This window comes from Vicugna pacos, chromosome X (assembly GCF_048564905.1).
Source record: "Vicugna pacos chromosome X, VicPac4, whole genome shotgun sequence".
In the NCBI taxonomy this organism is placed as follows: domain Eukaryota; kingdom Metazoa; phylum Chordata; class Mammalia; order Artiodactyla; family Camelidae; genus Vicugna; species Vicugna pacos.
Window position 1 is genome coordinate 90615448 of NC_133023.1, and position 18274 is coordinate 90633721.

General features: G+C 51.5%; 2 protein-coding genes across 11 annotated transcripts in view; one reads left to right on the forward strand and one right to left on the reverse strand.

Annotated features, from left to right (window-relative positions):
* Positions 1–9773, forward strand: part of BCORL1 (BCL6 corepressor like 1) — a 59607-nt gene extending 49834 nt beyond the window's left edge. For 5 of the 9 annotated variants that reach the window (XM_072955708.1, XM_072955706.1, XM_072955705.1 and 2 more), the window contains 3 exons: positions 3073–3150; positions 4185–4338; positions 7541–9761. In XM_072955708.1, coding sequence (XP_072811809.1) covers positions 3073–3150; positions 4185–4338; positions 7541–7823 — 515 coding nt within the window. In that variant the 3' untranslated portion in view covers positions 7824–9761. Of the gene's footprint in view, positions 1–3072; positions 3151–4184; positions 4339–7540 lie in introns of all 9 variants that reach the window. The other 4 variants (XM_072955704.1, XM_015238914.3, XM_031671346.2 and 1 more) reach the window with 2 other exon arrangements.
* A 3613-nt stretch (positions 9774–13386) lies between these two features.
* Positions 13387–18274, reverse strand: part of ELF4 (E74 like ETS transcription factor 4) — a 38671-nt gene continuing 33783 nt past the window's right edge. For both annotated transcript variants that reach the window (XM_072955997.1, XM_072955996.1), the window contains exon 9: positions 13387–18137. In XM_072955997.1, coding sequence (XP_072812098.1) covers positions 17333–18137 — 805 coding nt within the window. In that variant the 3' untranslated portion in view covers positions 13387–17332. The remainder of the gene's footprint in view (positions 18138–18274) is intronic.

Here is an 18274-nt window from a genome sequence, read left to right on the forward strand (position 1 = left end):
TTGTACAACCACTACCTCCATCTAGCTCCAAAACATTTTCAAGGGGAAGTGTTGGTGGTATAGTGGTGAGCATAGCTGCCTTCTAAAACATTTTCATCACCCCAAAATGAAACCCCGTACCCATTAAGCAGTTGCTCTCCATCGCCCCCACTCCCCTTGGCAACTACTTTGTCTCTGTGGATGTGCCCATTCTGGACATTTCATCTAAATGGAATCATACAATATGGGGCCTTTTGTGTCTGACTTCGTTCACATAGCATCATGTTTTCAAGGTCTGTCCATGTAGTAGCATGTTTTTAAGGCTGAATAATATGCCCTCATATGGATAGACTACACTTTCTTTTATCCATTCATCAGTTGGTGGACATTTGGGTTGTGTCCACCTCTTGGCAACTATGGCTAGTGCTTGTACAAACATTCATTTGAGTACGTGTTTTCAGTTCTTCAGGGATAGACACCTAGGGGTGGGATGGCTGCGCTGAGGATAGTTTTTGAAGGCAAGGATAAGAGAAAAGAACTGAAAGTTAAGACAGGGCAAAGGGAGAATCAAAGAAAAGGGAAGTCACTCTTCATCCTAATTGTACATGAAGACCTATGAGGAAGCGTGCCTCGAAGCTGCCCCTTCCAGCAGACCTTGACGGTTCCTCTTGTGTGCCACCCATGGGCCTGTTCTGACTTTTGCATCTTTGCTCATGCCAGTTAATTGTTAGCTGTCTCAAAAAGGCAAATTGATGTGCAAATGACAAAGGTTCGTTGTTAGTGAGGAGAATTAGAGGAATGTGCCAGGGACTCTGAAGGCAGCTCCAGGAGAGGAGCCCCAGCAGTGTGGTGAGTGAGGGCTGCTCCAATGGAGTCCTCGTGTGACCTCTGTGCAGACAGCAGCCATTCGAGTGCATATGTTCTAGCACATTGGTTAACAAGCATATGACTTTATAGTCCCACCTTGTGCTAATTTCTCCCACCCTCCCTTCCTTTCTTCCCCATATATTTATTATGCTCTTACTGTGTGCCAGGCACTGAGCTTAGTTACCAGGGAGACAGTGATGAACAAGACAAACGTGGTCCCTGCCTTTTGGGAACTTACGGTCTCATTCCTCTGTCTCTCAGGACATCTAGCATGGGGCCAGGCACAGAAAAGACACTTCCCTAACTGACAGATTTCTTTTGGAAGAAGCTACTTCCAACTCTTAAATGGCACGGGGTACAGAAGAGCAAAGAGGCTGGCAGCTGCGACCTCAGAGTTTCTTCATGGAATGCACAAAAGATCTAATGGATGTGACGATAGGTCTTCCATTCTGGCTGCTCAGCCTTTACTTTGAAAGCTTCTCCCTGACCGCCTTTTCCTCCTGGAAGAAGCCCTTCATCTCCTAGAAGGTTGCTAAAAAACTTTCAGTAGCTCACAACAGCTGATAGGCATTTGTGCTGATAGACTGTGTAACCCGAAGGGAAGGTATATTGGAGTGTGGTGGTGCATTCCTTCAGGGAAGCTTAGCTCTGCTCCTTTAAGAGTGGCTGCCCACTTCCTCCTGGGATCTGGTTTTCAGGGGGCACCCTCGCCTCACCTGAGCCCTTTGAACTCTTCTGTCCTGTTGCCCAGGTGTCACTTGAGGGCTGGCAGCAACCATTCACAGCTATGTCAGCTTTCCAACTGTACTACATGGCATATTGGCAACTGCTGGGCCATGTGCCCACAGACGACAAGTTGAATTTGTCGTGGAAACCTGCTTTTTGTCCACATGGGGCTGAGAGGTGAAACAATTCTACTACGTGATGCTTGGCTAGGAAACAAGGAGACTAAGGGGTGACCTGATGTCTGTTCTCAGATCAAGTAAGCAAAAGGTAGTTGAAAATGGTTTTCATTGTGGTAAAACACATAAAATTTACTGTTTTAACCATTTTAAAGTGTACAATTGAGTGACATTAAGCGCATTCACAATGTTGTGCAGCTATTACCACTATCAAGTTTCAGAACTTTCTAATTGCCCCAAAAGGAAACCCTGTGCCCATTAGGCAGTCCCTCTCCGTTCCCTCCTTCCCCCGGCCCCTGGCGACTGCCAATCTGCTTTCTGTCTCTATACATTTGCCTGTTCTAGAAGTTTCATATACATGGAGTTGTGTTGTATGTGTCCTTTTGTGTCTGGCTTCATCTACTTAGTAGAATGTTCTCAAGTTTCATCCATGTTGTAGTGTGTATCTTACTTCATTCCTCCCAATAGCTGAATAATACTGCATTGTCTACACGTACCACATTTTGTTTATCCCTTCATCAGCTGAATGACATTTGGGTTGTTTCCACTTTTTGGAGGTTGTGAATAGAGCTGCTATGGAATATTCATGTATAAGTTTTTGTTTGAATACCTGTTTTTAATTCTTTGGGGGTACATACCTAGAAGTAAAAGCAAAAGGTTTTTATGAGGATAAACTTGGCCATTTCCCCCCAAGTTTTCGAAGACAAAACAGGATCCTTCCTTATCTTACTTTTAAATTGGTGAGATCATGATTGGATACATGAATGTTGTGACCAGCAGGGCATTAAAATCCTGGGCCAGGTCTAGGGTTCTGCTTGCGGAGTAATTCCTACCTCATTGTAAGCAGGGGTCCCAGGCCTAAGTGCCTTCAGGCTGCTCGTGTTAGAGAGCAGCATGGACTGGGTGGGGCCTGCTGAATTGGAGAATGCACATGTCACCTCTCCCTCCAGCCAACGGTTGACATGCAGGAATGTGGATGCAGTGTTGCCAGATCTTCTGATTTCTTTTCCCGGAGAAAAGCTGGAAATCTAAATTTTTAAGTACAATCTCCCAATTTAAAAATGTTACAAGTTAATTAACTTGGGGGGGTTTCAAACACTGGGCCACAACCCAGGTGGTCAGTGGGCTAGATTTGGCTCCTGGCTGCTGGTTTGTCACCTCTGAGTGACAACAGGAAGCGGGTCTCCCTTGGGTTGCTCCCAGTCCCTCTAGTGGTCCTTCCTTTCCTTCTCCCATTCTTCTACCCACAAATGGATGGACTTTGCATTTAGGCTCCTTCTCCAGCCTGCCCTCCTGTTTTCACTTCCTTCTCTTCTTTCATTAGATCACCTCTCGGACCTCCAGGGCCGGGCGGAGGGTGATCCTGGCGTGTCCTGGGACTTTTACAGCAGTTCTGTGTTGGGTAAGCTTTAAGTGGGATTCTTTCCACCCTTATCTGCGGCTCGGAGGTGTGGGATCTGCTTTGGTCTCACTGATTCTTCTCAAAGATAGGAGTGACCCTGTGGAGGTAGCCTTCTTCACCTGTTAGTAGCTTACAGACACTTTCAGCCCAGGCCTGCCCCAGAGTCAGAACTCATTGGCCTAAACCAAAGATGCCACCGATTTGGACAAAGCCATTCGTCATTAGCCCCCTACCACTCCCCACCCTGGTTATTTAAAAGATTTCCTCTCTTCCAAAGTCCCCTTCTCTTCCCTTGCTTTGTCCTAACCCTGCCAGAAGCCCCTCTGTGCACTGTCACCTCTTAGTGTAGTGTTGCTCATCTGGCAGCTCCCATTCCCTCCCTCCCCTGCCCCCAAGAAGTACACAGAGTTTCTGAGATAGCTGCTGTCTCCCAAGCCCTTCGTCTTCTGGCTGGGGCTTTCCTCTGTTGGAAGAGCGGTGAGCCTTTACCTGTGGCCATCATCCAGCATTCATGCATTGGGCCAGAGGCTGCAGATTGCAGGAGGCGCCCACTCCCAAGTTTGGGGGAGGCTGGAGCAGGAGAAGGTTGGAAAGGCCACACCCAAACACACAGCTGGTGAAGGAGACAGGCTGAGCCCCCTCCAGGCTTCGGTGGACCCCAGCAGGCAGTTGGGCACCTTGGGAAAGCTGCCGTTTGAAGGGCAAGTGTTTTCCCTTGCCTTTGACTGCTGATGGTCTTTGCATGCTGCCATCCCCAACGGTTGGGCAGCACATCCTTCACACCACCTTGCTTTTTTCCAGTTGAAAGGTAGAGTGGAATGGGTCTGTGGCCCCAAAGGTACTGCCTTTTGGGGCTAGAACTTTCTCATGCCTTCCCAAGTCCCATGTGAGCCATGGGATCAGAGACACTTGGCCCGACCAGGGGTCTAGTTGTTTGTACCCACCGTCACATCCCCTTATCTTGTTGGAATATTTCTTTTCTTCAGTTTTGTGCATGTAGCTAAGTCCTAATTCCCTGTATGATGTCTTTACAGAGGAAAAAGATGGGTTTGCCTGTGACCTCCTACATAATCCTCCTGGGAGCTCTGATCAAGAAGGAGATGATGTGGAAGAGGATGATTTTATGTTTGAGCTCTCAGACAAGCCTCTGCTCCCTTGCTACAACCTCCAAGTGTCAGTGTCCCGCGGGTAAGTGCCAGAGATCTCAGAGATCTCAGAGACCTATGGGGACCCAGCGCTGGGATCCTGGCAACCCTGGCCTGCCTCCCTGGGAAGGGTGGAGTTCTCCAGAAGGAAGCTGAGACCTGGAGGACAAATGCTAGAGCATAGGAAAGATAATATCGGACCAAGTCCAGCCTGACTTTCCAGCCCAGATTAGTTATGTTCAGAACAGAGGCTGTAAGCTCTAGGTACACCAGCTGTGTGTATTTTCCAAAACCGAAATCCACATTCACTCTCTGAGAGATTTTTGTGCTGTTCCTGGGTGTAAGAGATGATCTGGGAGATATTTGGGCTGGTGAACTGTTAGAATCTCTGGAACATTTTTGTGGTTTCTGGGGACAACCAGACAGAATATTTGAAATTGAGATTCTCAGAAAAGCCGGGACATATGGTTGCCATAGCTATGGGGCCACTGGGGTCCTTAAGTAATCCACAGGCTGGTTTCTCATTGCCTTAATGTTGGTGAGATGATGGTATTGGTGCTGTCCTCTCAGATTACCTTGCATATTATAACAAAGATCACCCATTTTTGGAGACTAGAATATACTTGATACTGAACATTAGACTGAACCCAATTTAACCTTTATTTGATGATTCAGAAGGGAGTTCAGCAGCCCGCATGGCCATGGCTTGCTGGTTAGGGTGATGCAGGATACACTGTCCTTTTGTTCTTAGCCTCCATCATTAAGTGTCATGTTCTCGGTGTTTTCACATATTTCAAATACCTTTGCAAACACTTTTAAGGATACTTTTTCTTTGATATCTATTTTTTAAAAGTATCAGACCCTATATTTTTTAAGTGAAAGCACATGAAGTGCTCATGATAGAGGGCTGGACAACGGATTAGGGACCCTTTGCATGAGCCCGTCAGTTGAGGAAGGACTCTAACCACTCGACCAGTTTCTTTTTATCCCTCCCCCCCCACCCTCAGCCTGATAAGAATAAAAATAGCCTATATGATGACACTAGTAGGGATCAAGTTTCAGGGGCTTTGGGTCTTATTCTTCTGGGCAAAAGCTGATCCCTGAGGGCGGGGCTGGGCCTCTGGGATATAGTATTGCACAATTAATTAATTCCTCCAAAGTATTCAGCACCTCCTTCTCTGAAACAGGATCTTGGGCCCCAGGCAGTAAAAGGACCAGGGTAGTGTGCTTTAAGTGCAAACAGAACACAGGGCAACCAAAGGCTGCACAACACTCAGCAAGCTGGGTGGCAAGCGGGTTTTGGTTGAGCACTTGGTCCGCAAAGCTGGTTTTCCTGATATCACATCCTCCAGCGCCTCTTCTTAATCGGCCCTTCCCCACGGCTGCAGCACGATGTGAAACTTTATATTCTTCAAGAAGTGGAGGAGGATGTAGAATGCTGACTCTGAGGCCCTGTGGGATTCAGAAGTACCTTCTGAATCATCAAAGCAAGACTGAATTCTGATCACCAGTGGTAATGTTCTGAGGGGCTTTTTCCTCCATTTTTTGAAAGTGATGTCCAAGTAGCTGGTATCCATTTATTGTCCCTTTCTCTTAACCCAGAATGTCCCATTCTCTGATTGTGAGAGATTATTGTCATTCAGAAGAAATGTTGCATTTTAGGGCTGGGGATTGTGGGTCTGGGTAGAAGTTTTAGGTGCCGTACAGAAACATGTCTTAAGCATTTGCACCAGGTCAAACCCTGAGGGCTGGAATACAGCTCTGGCCTTCAAAGAATCTCCAGTCTAGTGGAAGAGACAGGCAGGTATACAGTTAACTCTAATAAAAGACTAAATGTCCTCAGCAGATTTATTATTGTAAAAAACGCAAACAGTTCAGAAGGGTGTCAAGTGAAAAATAAAAGTTCCAGTCCACCCCAAGTCCCCATTCCTGTGCTATAGAGAGAACCACAGTTTACATTTCTTTTATATTCTTTCCGAAGTGGGCTCTGTCATAAGTATAGTAGGGATATGAACACAGCACCACGGGACCAGGGAAGACAGGACGAGCAACCAGTTACATCAGGGGTGATAGGGAGTCTGCGCTGGGCCAGAGAGGAGAGGAGGATGGAGAGTGTGGCATGAGCAAAGGCACTGAGACATTCAAGTTGAGAAAATTCAGAAAACAGAGCTAGTCCTTCATCAGATGGCTGGCACTTGGTGGAATGGGGGATACAGGAGGTGTGTGTGTGTGTGAGATTGGGTGGAGATTAGGCTGAAGGGGTTGAGTGGGGTCATGTTTGGAAGGTTTTGCAAAATATCACACTAAAGAGTTTGAAGGGCTGAAGTTTTTTTGCTGTAGGTACTGGGGATCCATTGAAAGTGGTTTAGGGAATGAGTGAAAAGGTCTGATTTTCTTGTTAGAAAACAAAGAGTAACAGAGGCTCCAGTGAGGGTGGGTGGGGGGTGCAGAAGAGTGACTCTTGGCAGCGGGAAACCAGTTAGGAGGCTGATGCAATACAGTCCAGGCTAAAAGTGGCAAAGGCTGAAAGTGGGACAGGGGAATGGTGAGGAGGGACAGCCCTGGAAACAGGGACCACTAACATGGGGATGCAGCATTTCTTCCTGGTTCAGGCAGAACAAGTGTTTGGCCTGTGCCCGGCCTTGCAGCCCCCCTTCCAGCTGTCCCCAGGCTGCCGCCCAGCCGGGTGTGCTCAGCAAAGTCAGACTGGCTGTAGCTGTAACGTGAGCTCCGGCCCTGCAGAAACGATGGTGCTGCGCTGGAGAAAAAACTCGTCTAATGCATTCCAGAGCCAAAGAGAAATGCCTTTTGGATTACCCGCAGTTTAGGCCTTTCTCCACGGCTCCCCCTCTGCTGGGGAAGATCTTGGAGAACCAGGAGGCATGGGAAGCAGGAGTGAGAACAGGAGAGGGAAACCAGACAGGCTGACGGGTCGCTCAGGGCAGAACTGGTCCCAGCAGATGGTAAATGCCAGGTCACGGATGCGGGTCAGGCCAGCTCAGGGTTGTAGGTTCTGAAGGGCCCATTTCCCTCCCGCTCCCACTTTTTGGAAGAGGTCAGTCGGGTTGAGTGCTCACCATTTAGCTGAAAGCTGGGCCTGCCAGTGTAGGGGACAGAAGAAAACTGTCACCACCACCACGCCCAGGGAGCTTGTGGCTTCGGAGAGGACAGCCAGCCCATGTGCTCCCAGCGCCCCTGCCGGCCCCTCTGCCCCTTCCCTCACTCCCATTCTTGCCTTTTTCCAGGCCCTGCAACTGGTTTCTCTTTACCGACGTCCTGAAGAGGCTGAAGCTTTCCTCGAGGATCTTTCAGGCTCGATTCCCGCACTTTGAAATCGCCACCCTGCCCAAGGCCGAGTTCTACCGGCAGGTGGCCTCCAGTCAGCTGCTGACCCCTGCCGAGAGGCCTGGAGGCCTGGACGCCACCTCCGCCCCGGGCTCCTCTGAGACTGTGGAGCTGGTGCGGTACGAGGCCGAGCTGCTTCGGCTCCTGGGGTCCGAGGTGGAGTTCCAGCCTTGGAACAGTTGACCGAGAAAATGTCCCCTCCCTTTTCTTCTTTCTTCTCCCAGGTTCACCCCTCCCCCACCTCCCATGTTCCCCCCAACCGAGCACCAGACTGCAGAATGAGGCAATAATACGGACCAACAAGAAGCCGCCTTATCAATGCCAGCATTAGTGACTGGATTTTTTTTTTTTTGGTTACAGTTAGTTCTCATCTCCCTGTCATCATCATTGTTGTCGTGGTTGGTGATGGGGATAGAAAGTTGAACTCCACATCTGAGGACAAGAGGTCCCGGGGTGGTGGGAGGTGGCGCCAGGGTTGCTTGGACTGGCCTCCTTGTGTGTGACCAAGACCAAACCTGGGCCCTGGGTGGCCACGGCCTGTCTGGAGGAGAAATGAGAAAAGCCCAAATCTCTGAGCGCCCCCTCTGTTCCCCTGTGTTCTTCTGTCTTCCATAGTATTTATTTTATTAGTATTTAATTTGTATTGTTTCATTGGTTTCTGATAAGTCTGTATCACTGTGACGATTTGAGACAACTTGTTGTATTGAGGGACTTTCTTCACCTCTTTTCTTTGTCTTTCTTGATAAGCTCTGGAGCTGTTCCCTCCCTCTGACAAAGTTACTCCCAGGTTTTTTTCCCCCACTAAGGAGGGGGCAGGGAGGGGTGGGGGGGTGCCATCAACTTGTGACTAATGAAGGTGGCTGGTGCTGGCCCAGGCTGGGGGGTTGGGGGTAAATCCTGAGGCTTTGGTGCTCACCCCTCCCCCAGTTTTTTCTCGTTTCATCCCCCTGCCCTTTGCAGCAGCCCTGCTGTCTTGAGATTAGTGTTTACTGGGGAGGGGAGGATTGGGGGAGTAAGGGGTTAATGAGTTACTCTAATGGAGGAGAGTTGAGAATGGGCCTGAAGGCTAAGGTTGCCCCCTCCTCGCTGTCCTCACTGCTCTCCTCAGAGTGCACAATATAGGTTTGTTCCTGCAGCTTTCCCCCCTGCACCCCCGGCCACCCCACCCCATCCTGACCTGACCCTCCCTGGATACTAAGCCTCTCAGTTCCCCACCCCCATCTCTCCCCCTCCCTGGACTCCCAGCACCCCTTTCCTCTCTCCTCTCTCTCCTCCCTCCTTCTCCCTCTGCCCCCAGTCCGCCTTTGGAATCTGCAGAGGGCTCTGGGATTGACTGGCTGCCAGGTGTGAACCCCAGGCCTCAGCTGTTTCCTAGGTGAGGGGAAGAGACTGGTTCCCGGCCAGCCGGGCTCCGCTCCTGCCTGGGGACCTGGGGCTGAGTGCCGCCCCACCAGGCCTCCCAGTGCCAGGCAGGCTTGTTCCCAGAGAGAGAGGGGCTCGGGTTGCTTCCCCATCCCAGATCCCTCCGTGGCGTTGTCTTTCCCACTCGTTCTTATTTTTCTAACAATTGCTATTTTTCCGAACAATCCTTGTAGAGAGTATGTGCCATCCACAGGCAGGAAGGCCTCCCTATGGCCGGCTCTGGTTGGAGATGGTACAGTTTTATTGTACAGGTGCTAAAACAACAACAACAAAAGAAGAATACTGGGGAAAAAAGACAAAAAAAGGCAAAAAAAAAAAAAGCCAGTTTGAGGATGGGACAATCTATTCTCTGGAGACTCCTGACCCTTGCAGGAGCAGTGGTGGTTATTTTCTTTGTATTGTGTTTGTTCTTTGTTCCCAGGGGGAAGTTCTAGGCCCCCTTCTGTAGGACTGCTCCCCACCCCCACCATACTGCCCAGTTGGTTTTGAACAGTTGTTCTCCCTTTTTAAAAAAAAAAATATATATATATATATATAACGTTGAGGGTTTTTTTGGGTTTTAATTTTTGGGTTTGTTGGGGTTCATGGTATTGTGTGGTTTATTTTATGTTTGCCTTTACTTTTTTGCATTCGGGTGTGTATTCTGGCTGCCCTTTATGTTTCATTTTAAGCAACTGGCTGTGGAGTCAAAAACACTTGCATACTGAAAAACCCGTGTCAGGGCTTCTGTCTTCTGTCTCTTTTCTCTCCTCCTCGCCTGTATTGGCCTTTCCGTGGTTAAAGAAGATGGGTGGCCCCACAGAGTCAGCGGGGAAACCCCCATCCTGCTTTGCAGTTTGGGATTCTTCTTATGGGTACAGGGAATGAGGACAGAGTGGAGTAGCCAAGGAACATGCAGGGCAAGATTTAGAAAGATAAGTCAGGGACAAATCCTGGGAGTGAGCCGGTGGGGAGAATTGAGTACCTGCTTCGGTTGGGGTAGGGAGGGTACTGTGCACACGTTCCCCCTCCACCACAGGAGGAGCAGGGCTGGAGGGAGGAGCGCCTCTTTTAAGTGGCTGTGAGGGATGATCCTAACTCCAGGGAATCACCTGCTAGCTGGCTCTCTTTCCTGCCCTGGGCCCTCCTATGTCAGCCACTGACTTCATGGTCTTGTCACTGCCCTCACTGCCATGCCAGTGTCCTCCCTGCCTACCTACATGGTGCAGGCCTTCATGGTTCTGGTTTCCTAAGAGCCAGCTACTATGGAGGCCAGATGCCCATCCTGGATTTTACAACCTTTTTCCCCACTTCCAAAAAACACTGGTAGAAGCTATGATTCCTTCTGACTGCTAGCTCCAGGATGAGCCTGTTTTACTGGTTGAGGGAAAGGAGATGTTGGGCAGGCCTGGAATGAGGCCCTTTTAAGCTATATTCTTAGAGCCTCTCACTGTGGCTGCAGTCTCTGAAGAGCCCTGTCATGACACAGGCTGGAGGTGGTGGTCTGTGTGTCCGGCCAGGGGGAGTCCAGCCAGCCAGCCCCAGGACTGAACTGTGAGCTGCTCTCTTGGCTCAAGCCCCAGGAGTGGGCCTTGACCCCAGGTCTTTCTGCCGGACGGGAAAGCAGCATCCCCTTTGAGCCACAGCATTAACCCTCCCCATTGGCCTTCACTTCCCTACGTTCTGACCCTGAGGCCTTCGCTTCCCAAACAACACCTAAGGCCATGGGGTGACTGCAAGGATTCAGCTAGGCTCAGGATGCTGTGGGAGCTCAGAGGGATGGGCAAAGGCATGGGGGTGGTCAGAGGGGGTGGGAGAGGTGATACCTAGTTGACAAGTAGAAAAACGGGAATTAGGAGTGGCAGGGATCTTTGAACTAAGGGGACATCTGAGCACAGGCTTGGAGACATGGAATACGGTAGTATGTGTAGGAGACTACAACCCACTTCTGTGTTACAGCAGCTGGAAGGGACAGATGAGGAGGGAGGGTGTAGAAGCCTGTCATGCCAAGGAGCATAGCTTGGATTTTTGTCTTAGGTGATGGGGAACCATGGGCGCTCCTTAAACTGGGTAGTGACAGAGGATTTTTGGTTTTGTTTGAACACATTGGTAAAAATGTACTGAAGGTAGGACAGGCAGAAGGAGGGAAAGAAAGGCAATTGAGATGCAAGAGAAAGAATGAACGGAGAGTGGGGGGGTACTATAAGGAGTTCCATTTAAGGCAGAAGGGAGATGCTGTGGGCAAAGTCAGAATGACCCCAGAGGAATAGGCAAAGGTCCTTCAGAGACCTGTGGACAGCCATGGGCATTTGATTTGGGTGCACACATCCCTTTATTTCCCTGGAGAAAGGCGAGTTAAAAGTGGAACCAAAGAGCAGTTTCTTGTTTTCTTGCTTATGAGTTCCTTTCCCCACACTTTTCCTAGAGTCCTCTCACTGTCTTTCTGCCAGAATGGGAAGATCAAAGCAATAGGTATGGACTGTGAATCCCATAAAGCAGGAAGTAAATCCCTAGTCTGGATTGGGGTGAGGAAGATGGCCTCTTAATTTAATCCTTTCAGCGCAGCCTAGGGGAAAGAGCCAGCTGTTACAACCTAGGCTGACCTTGGGTGAGACAGAACCTAATCTTTCCAGCCTCCATTGCTCCATCTGCCAAATGGGGCTCAATTTACCGACAACGGAAGAGAATCATACGAAGTAACTATGGCTGTTCAGATGAAGTTAGTTCTTCCTACATGCTGAGGTCACGAGCCTACAATTAATGATGGTCTTACCACAGTGTTCCTCTTTGGGGTGCAGGGTTGAAAGTGCGGCCCTGTTCAAGTTCCTGTACTCCCTGAGAAAAGACCGTCTGCTCTCTCTGGATCCCTATTTGGGTTGGGAGGCGGAGTGCGAATTGAGCGGTAAACTCCTGCCCCCTCCATACTCTAGCCTATGACAGAGAAGCTTGTTGGGTGTTTTATCGTGTCTCGCCCCTACAAAGACAAGTGCATGTGTGTTTTAGGGAGGATGGGGTCCGCGGCCCAAGGGCGGCCTGCTTAGCAGCCAGGGACAGGCGCCAAGTGCTCGGGCCTTATGGACCCCGCAGCGGGGCGGGCCGGGCCGGGCTCCGTGTTCCCGTAGACTACAGGTTTCCACGGCGAGGGGGGCTGGCAAGCCACAGCGTTGAGCCGCCGGGCTCGGACGCCTCCCTGGCCCCCTAGAGACCTGGGCTCTCGCCGCGGGCGGTTGGGGCCCTCCGCGGTCAAACGAGTGTCGCGGACGCCCCGATCGCTCTCCAATTTCAAGGTTGAAAGCGGCGCTCCGTGAAAGTGTAGCTGAAGGCCCACCGCGATGGGGAGGCGGGCCAAGCAGAGTGCCCTGCGGCTGGGGGCTGCGGCCAGGGCTTACTCCCGCCGCCCAGAACAGAGGGGCGGCCGACGCGGGAGGCCAGGCCCACCGCGTGCTCACCTGCTGGTCCTGGAGGCTGGGGGGGGGGGGGGGTTGGGAGCAGACGGGGGCGGGGCCAGGGCGCGACCGGCCAATAGGGAGAGGGCATTCAATCGATTGCCAAATTCCCCCTGGAAAGTGGATGGGGCGGGGGGAAAGTTACAAGCTCCGGAGAGATGGATGGCCTTGGTGGGTGCCAAAGACGCCAGAGGACAGTTGGGGGCAAAGGGTTGGGACAGAGGGACGCGAAGATGCCGGCCGAGGCCACCTCCGCCAGGAGGGACAGACCCCGCCCCGCCCGCCTCTCCCTTCCCGGGCTCTGCTGGGCCACCCGCCCGCCTTTGCCGGCTCTACGGCGCCACCTGCTGGACGCTGGTCCCACGCCTGGCATGCCAAGGCAGAGGCTCTCACAGGCTGCGAATGCCTTGGCCTCCCAGGCCTGGGAGCGGCCAGGAGGGAAATGAGCTCACTCACCTCGGATTCAGCGGCTTTGGAGCCAGAGGCAACTGCCTCCTTTAAAATACGTGATAGGGTCAGAAAGACCTAGATCGTGAGAATAAACTCTTGTCCCGCCCCTGACACCGGGCCGGACATTTCTACCACTCAGTCCCACCCAGGGATGAGGAAATAGCGATGAGTCTCTCCTAGGAAGGGGGCAGCAGCAAAGAGCTGGAGTTCAGGAGTCGCCCCAGGCACCTGGTGACAGCAAGGAGCTGCTGGAAGCAGCCTTGGGCTCCTTGTGGACCCTGTTGTTCTGGGGTGGCCATAGAAATGGGTAAAGGAGGCAGCGGCCTGCAGTACTGTATGAGGGGTCAGAAGCTGTGGTAGCCCCCAGGTATACGTTGTCCTTCTCCCTTCCCTCTTGTCTGCCATGGTATCAGGCTGACATCTCCATGATTAGAAACAGGACTCGTTCATTCTTTCAACAAACATTTATTGAGCACCTACTGTGTGCCAGGCACTGTGCTAGGCGCTGGGGATGTCAGTGACTAACACACAGTCCCTGTCCTTGAGGAGCTCACAGTCTATTGGAGAGAAACATACATAAACACACAGCTAAGGAGCTACCATGTGCTAAGTGCTACAATGAGAGGTATATACAAAGTGCTGTGGGAGCCCAGAGGAGGAAGTAATGCATCAGCTGCTGGGGGTGAGGAGCAAGTCTCAACTCCATTAAACCATTGCAAAGGCAGGGGTGTTATTGCCACTCGACCCTGGTTGAAATGAACTGTCTCCTCTAGCCCTCTCCCATTACTATATCAGCACAGGTTAGTTTATCAGATTAGCTAATTTAACACTTCGAGTAGGAAAGAAACTGGACAGGGAAGTTTCTTTAAGGGCAGAGGATGTTCAAAGTAGTAACAACTCTTGGGTGCTAAGGGTGGGGCGGGGGTGGGGGTACCATGAAGGCACTGAGCCAGGGAGGGCAGGCCCTGGGCAGTGGAGCACCTGGGGTGAGTGCCTGTGCAAAGGGAAGGTCAGAGGTCAACTACCTCAAACTTTGGTCCCCACTTCTCCCCAGCTCAATCAGTAACCGTTAACTGATGCTCACTAGATGCTTTGTACTATGCCCTGCTCTTTGGGTTAAACAGTCCCCCACCCCTCAGAAGGTAACACACTAATTAGGGATACTAAATAGGAACAGGTCATTGAGGATTTAAGTAACAGTTTGTGACCATTACAGAGATGTCACAGGCTGTTTACAATCGGTTGCCAAAAAAGTGGCAGTTGCAATAAATTTAAATTGAACTCACTTAAGGATAGGCTGGTCTGGGGAGGCAGCTTCCATGAATTGAGCCTTGAAGGATGGGTACACTTTAACTGGTACTGGCGGGGTGGGAAGAACATTCTGATTGAGCAGAACCAAGTAAAGCAGAAACACAGAGGTGGGAATCTCCGACAGAGGCATGTTCAAAGGCCAGCAAATCCACCTGTTTGATTGGAGCAGTCCTCAGCTGGGGGGGGGCAATGTGAGAGAAGACTGAGGAAGTTGGTTAGGATCTGATGGTGAAGGGCCTCGTCGGAAGGTCAAAGACTTGGGACGTTATCCAAAGACAGAGCTGATGCTAAACTCAAAATACTTCTAGAAGAACTGCCCTGAGCCCTCAAATGCTCCCCTAACCCTCATCCAAGCCCCCTGGACTGCCTCGTGATTCAGAAAACAAATGGTTAATGCCCAGCTGCCAAGAACGGACTGGAGGTTAAGTATGTTGAGTATCACCCCTACCTGTAGGCAGTGAGGAGCCCCTGGAGGCTTTTTGGCAGAGGAAGAACCTAACGGGTGTCCCGGCAGATTGGAGAGGGTGAGACCTCCAATCCTGGGGGCTGCTGATGTGTCCAGGGAGGGGGATAAGTGAGTGTGAGCTGGGCAGGAGGCTCTGGGCATGTGGAAGAAAGGCCAGATTTGAGAGACATGGCAGACAGTGCTAGCCCTCAGGAGACGGGGAGGGGACAGGGTCAAAATGAAGGCAGCCACCAGATGGCTCTGAAATATTGAGCTTAGAAGGTCAAGAAAATGGTGGCAACATTTACAGAAACAGGCAAATCATGACAGCTTTTTGTTTGTCCAGAAAGGTTTTGTGTGTGTGGAAAGACTTTCAAAACCCATTTTGGATAGAGGGACTGACAGACATCTGGGTAGAAATATCCAGCAGACTGAATAGAAATGTGAGCCAGAAGCTGAGAAGAAAAGTGGGTCTGGAGCTCTACATTTCAGACGCATCCCCAAAGAGCCTCACCAGAGCCAGGAGGATGGATGAGACCCTTAGGGGCACTGACATTTAAAGTGGTAGCTGTGGAGCTGATGTGGGCCCAGAGAGAGGGCGACAGAGGAAGCAGTTGAGTTCAGCTGGTGCAGGAGGGTATAGAAGTAGTGTCACGTGCCCCTGTGATGGCTCACAGGGGCCAAGAACGGGGAAGAAGACATTCACTGTCATTTGTGAGGGTATCAATGACCTTCAGATGATGAGTTCTATGGAGCTGGGGTGTGGGGGCCAGGGACACCTGTAACTCATGTGGCACCTTTGTGCAAAAAATTTTTAAAGCTGACTATTTCTCAAGATGCTTTAATTTCCACCACCAGGAAATCATCATAGTAAACTGATTTTATTTGAAAAAGGCACGTGAATGCCAAGTGCTGAAGACGTGTAATAAACACACCTGTACAACCATCTATGGTTCCCTCCTGGGGGAGAAGAGGGAGAACAAGAAGAAGTAAGAGAGCATGACCATGGATTTGGCAGTGACCACCAGGAGAGAGAGAAGAGCAACCAGGGGAGGTAGTCAGGTCAAGTGGCTGGGTTGTATCGAGGACATAGCAGAGGTCCTGAGACACTGCTTCACATTAACCAAATTCACTAGATCACATCACTGTTTCTGAGGCTGACGGGTCAGAGCTCTTAGCTTTGCTCCCAAACTTGGCAGGAGAGAGGAAAGCGAATTCACAGAAGATGGGGGGAGGGGATGGAGGCCTGAGGCCGAGGGGTTGACTTTGAGAGAATTGGCTGACCCCGTCCTCAGCAAGAGGAAAGATGGAAGGAAGGAGCCCTGGAGAGTGAGGAGGGACAGGGAGATCACATCTGCTGGCTCCCGTCTTCTTCATGGAGGAGGAATCGGGGTGAGATGCGAAAGCTGGAGATCAGGGGCAACGGCCCCCTGGAGGAGGTCTGCTGCAGCCATCATGGGAGTGGGTGGGTGGGCAGACCTGTGAGAGGAGTAGAAAGCGGGCTGAGCAGCAAGTAGGCACGAGCAGGAACAGAGGCGAGCCCAAGGCACTTTGCAACCCGACCATCCCCGGCACCACCTGACAACAGGGAAATAGCAGAGGCGAGAAATTAATCAAGAGGGAAGCAGGGGTCTGGGGTGCAGGCCAGGGTGCCTGTGAAGGCTGGTATTACAGCCCCAGCCCTTGGCGCCAACATTCAACTAATTTAGCCACCTCCCACCCCAGGACTTCGTGGCTGGGTCTGACCCTGGAGGGGCACGTCTGCAAAGCTCTCTGGGGAGATCAAGTTTCCAGCCTGCTGGCAAATGACTGGTGGGCGATGAGGCTGACTCCAGGAAGAGGACCTCAGTCCAGCCTGGGGTGCTGCTCCCCAGAGCTGAATTCCTTTCCACTCTTTGTGGTTTTATCCCACATGGCCCTCTCTTTGTCCCTTATAACTGCATCTTCCCCAACACACACATGCCCATTGATGCTCTCCTCCCCTGGACCTGCTCCAGCTCTGTGACATCTCTCCGGATTTGGGGGCTCCAAACCATACCCCACAGTCTCAGAACAACGAAGTCTTGGTTTGTACAAAGGGAACGAGAAAATGCTTTCCCTTAAAAACGAAAATTCCCCATCTCTGTGGCTGAGCCACAGAGAGACACACACACCCTTGAAAACCTCACGGCTACACCCCTGTCCTCACCAAAGAAACGGAGATACAGACCCACGAGTACACACAAATACATACAGAGATAGTCACATACGGGATAGTAAATACTCTGTGGAGGGAACGAAGATGGTGAAATACAGCTGGAAGAAAAGACTTCTCAAGAAACCCCTACCCCAGCACTGGTCACAAATGTCTCAGGGGGTTCTCCCTCCATCACCAAGTCAGCCCAGTACCCCGACGAGCTCATATCCCCTAGTGCTCTTGAAAGCCATGGTCTGATGCCAGGGATGCTCCAGCTGGGCATCAGCTGTCTTGGCTATGGTGACAGCAGGCAGGGGTGGGGGACGGAGGGTCTGGTGCATTGACACCTCACTGAAATGTAAGGGCAGGTGCGCTACTTAAGTCAGTCCATGTTAGAGGAAGTCTGAATACAAAGGCTGCTCAACCTTGCCTGGTGGACCACACCTTCCCCTGCCCCCTCCATTTAGATTTCGTGGGGCTCCATCTTAATGAGAGAAGTGGGGTTGAATGGGGAGAAGGGGGTTGGAGTTGGGGATCTGGTCAGCAGGCTCCCAGATGTGGTCACGCTAGGCTCAGCCATAAATAGGGACCCTGAGCCTGAGGAGAGCTCAAGTTCAGCCACCGGGGTCAGCCCAACAGTGGGGCGGCTAGGAGAAGAGAAAGTCTGGTTTCCCAGAAGGCTCGGATTGTGTGAACCCCTGGAAGCTACCTGGGTTGGAAGTGGCTGAAGGTGAGCCTGATCCCTCAGGAGCTCCCTCAGGGTCTCTTCAGGAACCAGCAGCCCCTCCATGGGGGCCCCAGTCATCATGCCCTGCACATAAGAGGAGGGCCTCAGTGGCCCCTCCTTGACCCCAGGGGCTGCCGTGGCACCGGAAGTCCTGATGAAGGCTGCAATGACAGTCCCGGGGGGCTGAGAGCTGGGCCCTGCTGGGCCAGCCCCTGTGACTGAGGGTGGTGCTGGATTGGCCGGACGGTTGGCCCCAGCCAGAAGTTGGGGGAGGCCACTGAGAATCAATGGAGCCCCGGGTGTGGCCACCTGGTTCTCCTGGAAACTGGCATTCAGGGGGAAGGAGGCCTGCAAAGTGAAGGTGTCCTTGAAGGTCGAAGAAGGTGGAACACTCTGGAGGACGAGCTGGGTTGAAGCAGTAGTACTGGCAGGAGGCCCGCTGGTCAGCACTGTGGTCAGCGGGATCGTCTGCAGGGTCAAGGCCGAACCTGACCCGACGGGGGCCACGCCTAGGTGGATATTGCCCGGCACTGAAGGAGTACTGAGGAAAAAGAGAGAAGAGATTTGGTTCAGGCAGGAGGCTTGGAAGGAGGGCACAGGGGAAATGGAACTGAAGGGATTTTGTTTCTCTGTTGTCGTTCCGGCTACCATTTAGTATAGGTCACTTAGTATAGATCA